The 15,716-nt window shown below is 38.5% G+C and overlaps 1 protein-coding gene across 4 annotated transcripts in view; it reads left to right on the top strand.

Moving 5' to 3' along the window:
- LOC109913401 (AP-3 complex subunit sigma-1) overlaps positions 1–15,716 on the top strand; it is an 80,654-nt gene that overhangs the window by 36,411 nt on the left and 28,527 nt on the right. For all 4 annotated transcript variants that reach the window (XM_020512897.2, XM_048595008.1, XM_048595007.1 and 1 more), the window contains one exon: positions 8,970–9,041. In XM_020512897.2, coding sequence (XP_020368486.1) covers positions 8,970–9,041 — 72 coding nt within the window. The remainder of the gene's footprint in view (positions 1–8,969; positions 9,042–15,716) is intronic.

Below are 15,716 nucleotides of genomic sequence, written 5' to 3'. Positions count from 1 at the left end.
GTGTTCATCTAGCTCTACACCTTGTTATCTCAGATTCTCCAGCATCTGCAGTTCCTACTATTTCTGAAGGAATATGGCCTTCTGCGTTCTCACTCTTGGTTAAAGTCCCCATCGTTATATTGTCCCCTACTACCACTCCATTACTTTTTGCACCCCTTACAAAATTACTTCCTGTCCCACAGTGCCAAGGTCAGTTTGATCATTTGAGCCAAGCTGATTGAACTTCATACTTTTTGGACAACTGCGTAGTCTGAAACTCCTGTCTCGATCCCCTTATCTGCTTTTGCTACAGCCATACTCCCATGTTCTTGACTACTGATCCTCTCTTTAGACGTGTGACCACTTCCTTGTGCAAAGCATCCAGGTAAAATGTATCCAAATGCCACAACTGTCACATATCACATACCAACTACTAATTATTTAATCAGCTATTTTTTTAAAATACATTTCCTTAACCACCTTTGGTGTGATTTTATATCTTGGGAATAGAATAGACCTCAACTACTTTCAGCAGCTAGCTTCTTCCTGTATATTACATTAAGAACTAATTTGTACAAGGTAAACTGTTTTCCTAAGCTAAGGAGTGCGTCCTTCACCTCCCTCATTTACTCACCTGACTCCTAGCGCTCTGTTTAAAATCTCACTCAGTGTATAGACTCAATGAAATGCTTGTAATTAAATGCTGTGACTTAGTTCAGTCCTCGGTATATGAATGAAAGTTTAAGATAATTTTCTGATGTTATTAACCTCAGCTGTTTACCAGTGGAAAGCTTGTATATCCCTGTTGAAGTCTGGATGAACAGAATTTAAACGTTTGTTTCAATTAAATGTGAGTTACAAATAAAATTTTAGATTGTTTTAGAAAGAAAATAAGATTTCCTTTGCTCAACTCCTAGAACTCTGTTCAAAGCCATTTCCACTAAGTAGTAGATAAAACTGCCACTTTTTCAAACTCTAACTCACCAAAGAATGTGCAACTGCTCCAGTGTCTCCCGAGTTATGCCCACTATCAAACTATGTTTCACAGTATTGCAATCTGAAATGAACAGATTGCCCATTGTACATGAAAGAAAGTTTCTGTGCATTTTGAGAGCATTTCTAATTCAAAACCACAGTAATTTTTATATTCAGGATAGAATAATTGGCAGACTTACACACATATCTATCTATCTATCTATCTATATATGCGTGTGTGTGTGTGTGTGCGTGCGTATAATATATATATTTTTATATATTATATATAGCCCATGAGATTTTATAGCTATTTAGTGTTTTTTATGGGTACATGACTATAATTTTAAAAGTATTACTGTGAATGGAACTGAATAAATTTTTTTTCAATGTTTATTTCTGTATGAAACAAAACGTTTTTGTTTTACTTTGCCGTTCAAATATATATGTGTAAGTCAATAAGAGTTAATGCTAACGTTAATGTTACACTGCACTGTTGCTGTGCACACTAAGATGATCACTATTGAAATCTCTACAAATCAACCCAAATTATCTAAATTTATATGCATTATTGTTTCAGTTGACTTTGCTTTTCATAAATGCATTATTGCAGTTTCATTACAAGCCCAGCAAGTGGTGCTAAAAGCTAAAACCAGCTGCAGCGCGCATTTTCACTAACACTTCCACAACACTGATGAAAACTAGTTTGCTGAGTTTTACTTTAAAGTTCATTTTATCTGAACAAGAAGATTGTAAAGGCCTAAAGGGAGAAGGTGAATGTTTGAGATTAAGTGAATTGCTCCTTTGGAGAGCCAGCACACTCGCAGTGGACCAAATAGCCACCTCCTTTGTTTTGTAATCATTCTATCATTCTGTAAAATGTAAGTTGGATATGTGCCAGCAGAAATTAAGATTCTTCATGATGCACTCCGACAGTTTGGTTAAATTTTTGGAGTGACTGAATGGATCTTTCCATTCAAAAGAAGGATAAAACCTGTGAATCCATAGTGACTCTATTATAGAATTTTGTTGCCAGAGCAGGCCCTCTATGCATGTATCAGGTAGCAAGATGGGTTATTGAGTGCAATCCAACTTAAAAGGGAACTTTATTATCCTTTTGTGAATTTTCACTGAACATTTATGGCACTGGATCTATCCTTCCTAAAACTTTATTCTTTCTCAAATAAAACGTTTTAAAGTTTTTTTCATTTATTAAACTTAAATTAATTGAATTATTATTAATTGAGTTAATTGACTCAAAAGAAGATATGTGTGGTGTTTGTGTTTTTGTAATCTCTCGTTCTTCCCGTTTCAGTGTTCCTTATCTCGTAAATTCCTGATTTACGATCAGACTTGTCAGCTTGTTTGGGGTAATGAGTGCTGCTTCTTGTCACAGCCTGTCACCTGTTACCAGTTATAATCTCCCAATACTGTGGACCCTGTCATCCTGTAACCTAGATCTCTCCAAACCATACAGAGCGTAATTATATCAAAAATAACTGACAACACCCTAATGCACGCAGTAGTGTGTTATTTTTCTAAATCATATTTTGTTTGTTTGAAAAGTCAGATTTGTTCCTGGTATGTTGTGTGAAAATCACCATAGTTCCAGAGGGCCATAGGGGCTGCTCTCTTCATTAGTGAATCATGTCTGATGGCGGTTTAACTTGAGGGTCACCACACCTCATGTGAGGGGCCAGGTTGAGATGGAGTGTCATTCATGATAATCTTAGCCAGTGAGGAACTGAACCCATGCTGTTGGCATCATACTGTGTAGCAAACCAGGTATCCAACCAACTGATCTAACTGACCCCTATATTTGTGGCACCTTCTAAATCACTTAGTGTCCATTTATTTGTAAATGGTGGTTGTAAGCCTTGCACTGATATCATAATAATTACTGCAAAAATTGATTCAATTAATATGCATTGATATTAGTTTGTACAATATTGGTTAGATTGTACAACTGAAAGAAACCTGTCCACTTGAAACTGCCGATATTAATATTTTTAAAAATGGAGGTAGCCATAAGGCAGTGTTTCGAACTTCGATACCTTTCAATAACCATAGTAAATTACATTTGCTTTTAGTTTGTTATATTGACGCAGTCCTGCTATATTAATTATTCTACACTGAATTGAAGGCTGTGTTACTGTTCGGGCAAGAAAAGAATGATAATCCTGTGATCAATACTATTTTTGTGGCTTTTGGAAAATCTCAAGTGTATTGTGAGGCCTAAGTTGACTCAGTTATGGGACATTCTTGTAGAAGGATCATGAGTTCAATACAATTTTCAGGATTTGAACACATGACCTTAGGAAATGGCGTTGCATTTTAGGAGGTGCTGATTTCAGATTAGACGTTAAAATAAGGCCTTGTATGCACTATTCAAAGACGATCAGAGTGTTCTTTTGATGCCCTAACTAACATTTTGACCCAAATTTGTTAAAGTTACTCTAAAAATTCAGCATACCGCGATTTTTGTTTCGGTCAACAACAAATGTGACTGACACTCATTCACTGTGTCATGAAGTTTTGGAATTCTTTACCCTATAAGGTTATGGATGTTCAGTGTTTAATATATTTTAGACTTAGGCAGCCAGGTCTTTAGTTTGTCAGGAAATTAAGAGATATAGGGAGTGAACAAGAAAGTAAATTTGAAGCCAAAGATCAGCCATGATTGTATTGAATGGGAGATCATATGGGCCTTATGGACTTATTTCTGTTCCTTATGTTGTCCTGGATTCTCCATTCATGTTCTCAAGAGTAGCAACAGGGTCATTGCGTTTTTTTTTTATTTAAAGAAATCAGCCTTTTTATCTTGACCATGCAAGATTGACTATTTTGTCAGACAAATACTGTTGATTTTTTGGGAACTTTGATCTCCAATCACTGTTTCAATATTTGGATTGAGTCCTAGTTCCACTAGTATAATTTTGTGTCTGTTTCTAACAATGAAGTCATTAACTGATTATTAGGAGCTTTTATTTTGTAAGATGACTGTTGTATAAAATGGAATGTTCAAACTACCTTTCATTCAGTTTGTGTTAGAACATAGGAACAGAAGGCCATTCAGCCTGTCAAGCCTGCCCTGCTGTACTAAACAATCATGGCTGATTGAACACTTTAGTGCTTTTTACTCACTTTATCCCATAACTTGTGCATCATCTAATTTTGATGGAGGTTCATAATTTTTTTATGGTTCCTTCGTATGATTTGTGTGTTGTTGTTTAGGCCAGTATTATTGTCCATCCATAATTATTCTGGAGATTGTTTATAACAATTGCTCTTGCAATGCCTTTTGCTAATTTCACTATATTTCAGTTTTTTTAATTTCAATTGATGCAGTTAAAACATGAATTTGCAGCAGTAAATTCAGAAAGATGAGAAAAAAGGGGCAGATACTTTTGTGCTCTTTAGTATGATTGTACCACTCTGCCAGGGTATTTATAAACCAACTGAAAGATTATTTAAGAACAAACTCCTTTTTAAGGGAACTGTACTTGATACTGTTCTTGATTATTAACCTTCCAAATCTATCTTTAATAATTAGGTATAAACAGAAATTGAACATGAGAGTTTTCTTTACAAGCAATTGTCTGACTTTTTGTTTTATTTATTCACGGGATAAGGATGTCACTGACCCATCCCTAATTAACCAGAGGGCAGTTAAGAGACAATCAGTTGTGTGTCTGGAGTCGCAGGTAGGCCAGACCAGGTAAGATGGCAGTTTCCTTCCCTGAAGGACGTTTTTGAAGCAGATCGGTTTTTCTGACAAACAAGAATTGGATTAATTGGTCATCCGTAGACTTAATTCCAGATTTTTACTGAATTCAAAATCCACCATCCACCATCTGCCATGGTGGGATTCGAACCCAAGTCTCCAGAACATTACCTGGATCTCTGGATTAACAGTTCAGCAATAAAACCACTAGGCCATCACGTCTCCGAAATGACTCAAGTTATTTTGAGTGGTTGGTTACAAGTCTCATTTCAAAGTTGCTTTACTATAGGATCACACCATAATTCCAAATCATCTCCCTTCATTTATTGAGATCATTAGCCCATAGGGCTATGATTGCACGAAGCCTTTTGTTCCATTTCTTCCTCCACAACTCATCATTTTTTTATTTGAAACAAAGTTAGATTTAATTTTATTTAACAGATTACTAAACTAAAATTATTCTACAAAATTCTCTAAATTTACTTTGCACATGTAACTAATCACAAAACTTCCTCAGCACCATCTAAACCTGCAACTTGCGAGGATAGGATACATGGAAACAAAGATTACGTTTTCTCTATTCATGACTAATTTTCAGTTGTAGTTTCTGATGGTTGCTATTAAACATTTAGTAAAAATCTTCAAAATGTTCACACGTATTCTCTCTAATAAAGCTATTTGGAGTAGCAGGTCTGAATGGTCTTGCAAAATGCTGAACTAGTGTACAAAAGCAAAACACTGCCAGATGCTATAAATCTGAAATAAAAACAGAAAATTCTGAAAATATTTGTTAGCTCTGTTGAAAGATTGAATATGAAACATTGAATTCTTTCACACAGATTTTTCACAGTACTTTTTTAAAATGTATTCTTTTCATGGGAATATGGGCTTTGCTGGCAAGGCTGGCACTTGTTTCCCATCCCTCCTTACTATTGAATCGAGTGACTACTACGTTGCTTCAGCATCCAGTGCATTGCTGTGGTTATGAAGTCACTTGTAGGTCAGACCAAGTAAGGACTGACCAAGGGCATTAGTGAACCAGGTGGATTTTTATGACAGTTCAAGACACCATGACATTATCCTTCCACCACCCTCTCATTCCCAGCAGTTACTGATTATTTCCATTAATTTTTGTGTCTGTGGTAGCTGTGATATTGTATTTTGAAATGCCCCAATCTATTGGTCAGAAAATAGTTATGAATGTAAGTTGTGGGGAGCTCGCCACAGGTTTGTGGCTAACACAGAGAAAGATGTTTGTACTGGATAGAGGCCAACAATTTTCGTCCTTGGGTGTCATTGCATAAATTTCTCAGGGCCAACCATCTTTAGCTGTTTCATTAGTTATCTTGCCTCCAGTATAAAACTAAAAGTGGAGTCGTTTGCTGATTATTATATAGTTTGCAATATCATTTGCAGCAACTCTGATGTTGAAGCAGCCTGAGGCTGTGTGCAGCAAGACCTGGACAAGTCCCAGGGAATGACTGTTGTCAGGACCACATCTGTTTATGGATTATATGAATTGAACATGGATATGCTGGACATTACTGAGTTTCAAAGGATTTATCATATGATTGGTTGGAACAGCGAAGTCAAAGGATTAAAGGATACTATGATTTATTTCTTGATTACAAGCAAGCGGGTGGCACGGTGGCTCAGTGGTTAGCACTGCTGACTCACAGCCCCAGGGACCTGGGTTCAATTCCACCCTCAGGCGATTGTCTGTGTGGAGTTTGCACATTCTCATCGTGTTTGCGTGGGTTTCCTCCGGGTGCTCTGATTTCCTCCCACTGTCCAAAGATGTGCAGGCCAGGTGGATTGGCCATGCTAAATTGCCCATAGTGTCCAGGGATGTGTAGGTCAGGTGGGTTTATAGGATGGGTCTGGGTGGGACGTCTGAGGCCCGTTGTGGACTTGTTGGGCCAAAGGGCCTATTTCCACACTGTAGGGATTCTATGAAGTTCATAAAGCAGTGTCCACCAAAGCTTTTAAAGAAAGATAAGGGTGGAATCTTATCATTTTAAGTATTGAACAAACAGATGTGGAAAACCCTAATAGACCAGATCCATGTCTAACAACAGCCTGTGGACTGAGGTCGTGAGTGTTGTTTCAATACACACCTAGAAACTGTGGGCAGTTTCTGGAGAAGTTTGCAAAGATGCAATACCATCTGTCTGTCAGTGTTTCTGTCTGTCTCTCACCCATAAGAGCTCTGCAGAACTGTGCGTGTCTTTACCCTGTCTGAATATGATTGTGTGTAATTTAGGAGATATAGTTCAATTCTTGAGCTTAGTTCATAATTAATTTTTCAATTGTTTGAAGAATAAGTTTGCCTATAATAAATGTGCTTTTTTTGAAAGTTTTCTGAAAGTCTGTTTTGTTCTAGTTAACAGTAATGAAGAGAAACAAGTTGATCAATTTTGGTGATTCACTAAGCCATTAACATATTTTGTACAACTCGTGGAATAATGGGGCTTAATTTTCAATGGCATCTCAAACAAGAGAGAATCTAACCGTGTCCCCTTGACAGTTAATGGTATTACCACGACTGAATCCCCCACTGCCAGCATCCTGAGGGTTGCCTTTGTCCAGAAACTTGACTGGACCAGCCATTTAAATACTGTGGCTTAAGAGTAGGTGGCTTGTAATTCTGCAAGAAGTAGCATGTATCTTGACATAGTGTATCTTGTACATATAGGTACAAGTCTGGAGTGTGATTGAAAATCTCCATTTTGTTTGGATGAGTGCAGCTCCAGCACCAAGAAGCTCAATACCAACTAAGATAAAGCAACTAGCTTGATTGGCGTGCACCTAAAACATTTAAATATTCACTCCACCCATGTACCGAGGCAATAATGCTTATTGTTCACAACATACACAGCAAAAACTCACCAGGGCTCCTCCAAAAACAACCTGTAACCCATGACTTCTGTCGCCTAGTAAAACAGGGTAGCAGCTGTGTGTAAACATCAACTATCGCTTGAAAGTCCCCTTCCAATCCATTTTGAATCCTGACTTGGAACTACACAACGTTTTGTTGACTGACACTGGATGAAAAATCCTAGAATACTCTTTCAAAGACCACTATGGGTTTACCAACATCAAACTCAACATGGACTGCAGCAGTTCAAGAAGGAGACTTGCTGTCAACTTTTTCAGGAGCAGTTAGGAATGGCAGCAAGTACAGATCCCATGAAGGTTTGCCAGATAGATCCCTGGAATGGCAGGACTGACGAGTGAAGAGAGGTTGAATTGATTAGGATTATATTCGCTGGAGTTCAGAAGAATGAAGGGGGGAAGATCTCATGGAAACCAATAAAATTCTAACCTGGTTAGACTGGGTAAATGCAGGAAAAAGGTTCCCAAGGACTGGGGAGTCCAGAACGAGGGGTCACAGTCTAAAAATATGGGGTAAACCATTTAGGACTGAGATGAGGAGAAACATCTTCACCCAGAGAGTAGTGAGCATGTGGAATTTGCTACTACAAAAAGCAGTCAAGGCCAAAACATTGCATGATTTCAAGGAGGAGTTGCAAAAAGCACTCAAGATAAAGTGGACGAAAGGATATGGGGGAAAAGCAGGAGCAGGCTATTGTGTTGGATGATCACCCATGATCATATTGAATGGCAGAGCATCCTCAAAGGACCAAATGGCCTACTGTTGTTTTCGATGAGGAAAACAAAAACAAACTTAAAGCTGCATTTGCTCATGATACTCTATAAGCAGTGACAGTTGAGAACTAAATCAAGGTTGCTTGTGGCCCAGTACTTCACATCTCTTAAAGTAAAACAAAGAACTGTAGCTATCTGAAACAAAAACAGAAATTGCTTGCAAAAGTCAGCAGGTCTGGAGTATCTGTAGGGAGAAAACAAAAGCCTGGTAGCACTTCATTAGAACTGTTTTAGTTCTGATGAAGGGTCACCAGACTTGAAATGTTAACTGTACATCCTCCCTACAGATGCTGCCAGACCTGTTGACTTCAACTATCTTAATTGATTTTGTTAGGAATTTTTGAAACTTCATTCGTAAATTTAAAACAAAGTTTCCTAAAATATTTTTTATATCCCACTTGCATATGTGAGGTTTTTCATTGAATTACATGGCTTCTAGATAGTTTATCACTTCTCTGGCTTACTCCCCATAACTGTCCATAAATATTTTAGAAAAATAAATTATTTTAAAATTATTTGTACTAATTAAAATCCAATGTTATATCTGTTAGTTTTACATCAAAAGAAAATTACTTTGAAGCTATTAACTTCAAAACATGTTTACAATTCTTATTTCTCTTGACAGGTTTTTGTGGAAACATTGGACAAATGTTTTGAAAATGTCTGTGAGCTGGATTTAATTTTCCATGTAGACAAGGTAATATTTGTTGACAAGTCGATGTAATTCTTGTACTTAGTATTGTCCATTACTGGAAAGTTTGTTACTAATACTGTTTAATGCTGATAATTCATGTATACCTCCAAGATTTTTAAAATTTGCAACTGAGCGCTAATAGCATCTCTCTTTCAAATAAACAAAGAATTTGGATTGGGAAATACCTCTGTGTAAAGGTGTCTTTAGCAAATACGGAGAGATGTTTACTTGGCCTGGTCAGCCATATATAAACTGTGTGTGTGAGATTTTTGAGAAGTCTACTTTTGTATATGTTTTTCCCTTCTTCCTTGCTTAATTGAATGAACATCCTAAACAAAACATGAGTTAGAGCAGATGTTTAATCCGAACATTATGAATGCCTGGTGGTGCGCACACGCAAATGCATACACCCTTGTTCACCGAGGCTGTTTGCAGAAGTATTCAAGTAAATTTTACATGAATTAAAGTTTTGAAATGAGTCCTCGAGCATTTTATTCAAATAGTTATGAAAACCCTAAGCAGAATGTTTTAGAAAGTATAGGAAAATTACCCTATCAATGCAGTTCACTGGTACTGAGTAAATTGGGTACACTCCATATACATGTTTTGCATAATCAGAAACTGAGTGCCAGATTTGGATACATTTGACAATGGAGTTATTTTTGATAAGTAGAAGAATCCCCTTTCCATTTATGTACAGTTTCTGATGATTGAGTGGAGTTTCTAAACTTTGACTTTTAGTTTTAAGAAATGTATTCATCAAATACAAGCTCAGGCTTTTGGGAAAAATTGACACCTTAAAGTAAGACATATCTATTGAGTTTTTAAAAATTAACTCGATAAAGACAAATGTGATTTCTTTAAATGCTTAGTTTGGGCATTAAAGACGTAAGTTAACAAGAAAACAAAATGAGACTGTCCAAGAAGTATTTAATAGATTATTGTGGGAGCCAACTGCCACATTGCAGAGACACGGAGTGATGTGGTTAGCTGGGTGGCTCTTTCGGGAGCTGGTACAGACATAATGAGTCAATGGCCTCCTGTACTAAATATTATACGATTGTCTGTACCCTTTCTATTAAATAGTAACTATCATACAACAAATTCTAGAAGAGTAGAGGGTGCTGTTGACATTTATGACTTTTTGATGTAAAGCATGCTCTATATATCAATTTTTGAAGTTGGGCTATTCAAGTATTCTCTTAATTGTACTTGCATAATATGATTTGTAATTGTAATTTTTTTATACTTTGAGAATATTTTGAGTTTATTGGAAAGCTAGAAGAGCCCCAAAAATGTTTGCAGTCCAAATAGTATCCTTGTTGCAACAATACTGAAAATGCAGAAGTTCTAGTTTTATTTTCATTGAAGAGTTTAACAATAAAAAGAAATCACTGTGGAAAAAATTACATAAGTTGTCTTGTGTAAAATCATGCCTAGGAATATAAATGTATATTTTGTCAAGTGTTTGGTCATGTGACATGTTTATAGGCTTAATATAAAAAAGACTAATTGGGAGCTGTTTGCTCCTGAGTTGAAAGGCAGATGTACAACTGATGAGGAATAAACTCTAAAATTCCTTGAAATCTACCTGTTTCAGTTGCAATATCTTTCAGAGAAGAGAAGAGCTTCCTAACTAACGTTTGTCTTCCCTAACAAAGTCCTTGATTACATTTCAAGTTTGTCACAACATTATATCTGCTTCTCCCTTGAGTCTAAGTTTGTTGGTGACATACCCACTGGAGTCAGATTATGTAGAAATCTTGGAAGAGATAGACTGTTTATAACTTTTTTGACTGCAACATTAAAGCTAATATTATTTTATTCCACCTGACAATTTTTCTGTAGCTTTTCCATTCAGAGCTAAGGAAGCTTCATTTTCAGCATAAACTTTCAGCACAGCACACCACCCCCTCACCCCCCACCCCCCGGCCAATCTCCCAAACCCCCATTTGATGAATTCATGTTCCCTCATATTGAACACTACTTGGAAAAAGCACTGCAGGTGTCAAGGACACAGATGTGTGGTGGAGAGCTTCAATATCCATCACCAAGACTGGCTCTGTCATACCACGACTGACTGAATTGACTGGGTCCCAAAGGACACAGCTGGTAGACTGCATGGTTGGGAGATGGTGAGCAAGCCAATGAAGGATAATAAAACGAAGAATGGTGGATGCTGGAAATCTGAAACAAAAACAGAAAGTGCTGGAGAAACTCATCAGGTCTGGCAGCATTTGTGGAGAGAAAACAGATTGAATGTTTTTGAGTCCAGTGACTTTTGGTCAGAACTGAAAATGCTAACTCTATTTTTTTCTCCAATGAAGGAAAAATCTGTTTGATCTTATTCTTACCAATTTACATGTCACAGATGCAGCTCTCCATCACATTTGATTTGATTTATTGTTGTCACATGTACCCAGGTACAGTGAGAAGTTTTGTGTTGCGTGCAGTACAGACAGGTCATACCATACAAAGATCATGAGTGATAGAACAGAGCAAGCAACACAAAGTTACAGCTGCAAAGAAGGTGCACGAAAAGCAAGATCAACATTAGATTTGAAATTTGAGAGATGCATTCAAAAGTCTAATAACAGCAGGGAGGAAACTGTTCTTGAACCTGTTGGTACATGTGTTTAAGCTTTTGTATCTTCTGCCTAACAGAAGAGGATGGAAGAGATTCTAACTGGAGTAGGAGGAGTCTTTGATGTTGGCTGCCTTTCCAAGACTGCGAGAAGTATAGATGGAATCAGTGGGTGGAAGGTTAGCTTGCATGATGGACTGGGCTGTGTTCGTAACTCCCTATAGTTTCTTATGGTCTGGGCAGAGTAGTTGCCCTATCAAGCTGTGATGCATCCAGATAGAATGCTTTCTATGGTGCATCAATAAAACTTGGTGAGAGTACTGAAAACAAAAAATGCTGGAGATCACAGCAGGTCAGACAGCATTCATAGAGAGAAAGCAAGCTAACATTTTGAGTCTAGATGACTCTTCTTCAGAACTTGGTGAGAGTCCTTATGGACATGCCAAATTTTCTTAGCCTCCTGAAGAAGGAAAGGCATTGTTGTGCCTTCTTAACCATCACATCAATGTGTGTGGTCCAGGACAGATTGTTGGTGACTGTCATTCCTAGGAACTTGATGCTCTCAACCATCTTCACCTCACCTCCATTGATGTAGATAGGGATGTGCCCTCCTCTTTGCTTCCTGAAGTTGATGATCAGCTCTTTAGTTTTGCTGACATTGAGGGTGAGATTGTTATCTTTATACCACACCACTCACCATCTCTTTCCTGTATTCTATCGGCCTACAACAGTGGTGTCATCAGTGAACTTGCAGATGGAGTTTGGATGAAATTTGGCCCCTCAGTCACGAGTGTACAGGGTGTACAGTAAAGGGCTGAGTACCCAGCCTTGCAGGGCACTGGTGTTGAGGATTCACATAGAGCAGGCGCTGTTGCCTATCTTACTGATAGTGGTCTATGAGTCAGGAAGTTGAGGATCCAGTTGCAGAGGGTGGAGCAGAGACTTGGGTCTTGGAGTTTGGAGATTAGTTTGGTTGGGATTATAGTGTTGAAGGTGGAGCTGTAGTCAATAAGTAGAAGGCTGACATAGGTATCCTTACTATCCAGATGTTCTAGGGATGAGTGTAGGGCCAGGGAGGTGGCGTCTGCCATGGACCTATTGCACCGGTAGGCAAATTGCAAGGAATCAAGGCAGCTGGGAGGCTAGAGTTGATATAAGCCATTGGAAGGAGTATTGAGTTTTGGAAGGAGTGACCACCATATAGTTGGTTCGGAGACACCGTTCCATCTTCATATTGACGTTGCCCTCCATTGTGGCCGGTAACATCACCATCATGCTAAATAGGTTAGATTTCAGCCAGATCAGCAACTCAAACCTGTGTATCCACAAGGCAGTATGGGCCATCAGCTGCAGTAAAGTTGAATTTGCCTGAAATCTAAAACCTCATGGTCCTGCATATTTCCCACTCTAGTCTTGTGAAAAAAGCTATGGAATGAACCATGGCTCAATCAAGAGTGCAAAAGGGAATTCAGGAGCAGTGCCTAAAAATGAAGTATCAAGCTGGTGAAGCTAAAACACAGGACTACTTGCAAATAGCAGAAGCATTGAGATAGATTGAGCTAAGCAATTCCACAACCAACAGATCAGATCTAAGATCAGCAGCCCTGAAACATCTAGTTGTGAATGGAGGTGGACAATTAAACAACTCACTGGAGGAGGCTTCACAAATATTTCTATTGTTAATGATGCATGAGCACAGCAAATAAGTGCAAAAGACCTAAGTGGACCATCCATATCTTCCTTCACTTGATGAGCCCAGCATCATAGATGCCAGTCTTCAGCCAATTACATTTATTCCATGTGATTTCACGAAATGGCTGAAGACTCTGGATACTGCAAAGACAATGGGCCCTGAAACATCCCAATCAATCAATGATTTTCTTTCCATCATGAAGTTGGATCTGGGGATGCAGAATAATCAGCGAACCATTCATAACGCCTCAAGTACTGAAGCAGCCCATGTCCCAATACAGCAAAACCTAGTGGCAAATAATATTGAGACTTTGGTGTGGCAAAAATGACTGTCTCCAACAAGAGAGAATTTGACCATTTCCTCTTGAAACTTAATGGCATTATTATCACTGAACATCCTGAGGTTTCCATTAGCCAGAAAATGAACTGGACAAATTAGTGTGACTACAGAACAGGTCATAGGCTAGTAACTTGCCACATAAATCACAAAACCTGTTCTCCATCTGCAAGGCTTAAGTCAGAAGTGTTATGGATACTGTCCACTTGTCTGGATGAGTGCAGCACTAATGACACTCAAGAAATTTGACACCATCCAGAAAAAAAAGCTCACTTAGCTTTGGCTTCTTGATTCCAAATGCTGACAGAAGAGACTTATTCAACAAGTAGCCATCTTAATCAGTGCTTAAGTCATCTGTTTGATCTTTATCTTATTCTATATTAGATTTTAAACTGTTGTTTTGTGGCAGCTGGAAGCGTATATTTTTCAGTGAAATTGAAAATGGTGGTAGATGCCAGGAGGCAGCATTTGTAATGATGGTGTTCATTTACGATGGTTTGCATTGCAAATATCAGGTTCCAAATTGAATAATCCATATGAACTGACTCTAGAGTGAGTGGTATCTCTCAGACTCCGACCAGTGAGAAAATCGCATCCAAGTATGCTATTCAGGATTATATTATAGTTCAAATGGAGAGAGGTCCCCTTTTTATCATTACGCTGGAAGTACTTCACTTACTGAGAATTTTCCGCTACTACTACAGGCACATGTCATAATCCCTGGAAGGGTTGCCAACCTTTTTAATTCCCCCTCCCACGATGACATGCCCATCCTGGGCCTCCTCCAGTGCCACAATGATGCCACATGCAAACTGGAGGAGTAACACTTCATATTCCGCCTCAGGAGCCCAAAGGCTGATAGCCTTAACATAGAATTCACCAGTTTTAAAATCTCCCCACCACCCGCCTTATCCCATGTCCAAACCTCCCTCTCATCCCTGCCTCCTTGACCCGACACAACTTGTCCATCATGTTCCCCAAATATCCGCCCTACCCTTCCCACCAACCAATCCCCACTACCCCCTACCTGCATCTACCTATCACTACACCACCTTCCCTCCCCCAGCCCGATCCCTCTTCCCTTTATTTATTTTCCAACTCCTTTCTCCTTTCTCATTTCTGAAGAAGGGTCCCGACCCAAAATGTCAACTTTCCTGCTTTCCTGATGCTCCCTGACCAGCTGTGTTCTCCACACTGTTGTCATAATCCTTGCTTTGTTTGTGCTGTTGACTATTTGTTTGATTTGAACAGAGCAAGTTTGTAGGATTTGAGTGTCTCCGGTAAGTCCCTGATTGTTGTAATAATAGACTTGCCTGCACCAATTTAATACAGACACTGAAATTCATGTACTGCATGACTCATTTATATGATAGCAGGATGACGTTTGGCTTGAAGGCTGCTTTCTGTTATTGGCGAACTGCATTTTAGCAGCTCAACACAAATAACTACTGTGGTATATGAATTTCTACATTGGACATTTCTCGGTATGTAGGGGTACATTCCAGAGACTGACAGATCATTTCAAATAGCATGTCCCTGGAGTCATTTGTAACTGACTCTGTCCAACCAGTTTCTGCTTGCAAAACTCGAAATACTGTCTCCAACATTAGATGTGATTTCACAATTGGACAGCATTCACTAAATAACTAGTTGTGCTAAGAATTCTGGTATCAAGATATGGTGCATTTGCATTTACTAGAAGCCACATACATTAATATAGAGAGGCCTGTTATTTACAGACAGACAGAACATGTGCACAACCTGCCTCAACTAATCAGAGTTCATATGCTAATTAATTAGCGCATTGTTCTAACACAGTATAAAAATGTTGTTCCCCTTTACATTGGTATTCTTGTGAATTATCCTGATGAGTTCAAGATGTCTGGATCAGTACTCAAGTTCTGCAGTACCGAATACACCAATCATCTTCTGTCCTCAATAGAGTTTAATACTCGCAAGTCCTTGTAAGTTGTGAGATAACCAGGTGTAGAGCTGGATGAACACAGCAGGCCTAGCAGCATCAGAGGAGCAGGAAGGCTGACGTTTCGGGCCTAGACCCTCCTTC

This window comes from Rhincodon typus, chromosome 3 (genome assembly GCF_021869965.1).
Source record: "Rhincodon typus isolate 14 chromosome 3, sRhiTyp1.1, whole genome shotgun sequence".
NCBI classification, from domain to species: Eukaryota; Metazoa; Chordata; class Chondrichthyes; order Orectolobiformes; family Rhincodontidae; genus Rhincodon; species Rhincodon typus.
The sequence above is the reverse complement of the archived record's forward strand: the minus strand, read 5'-3'. Positions and strand labels throughout refer to the sequence as shown.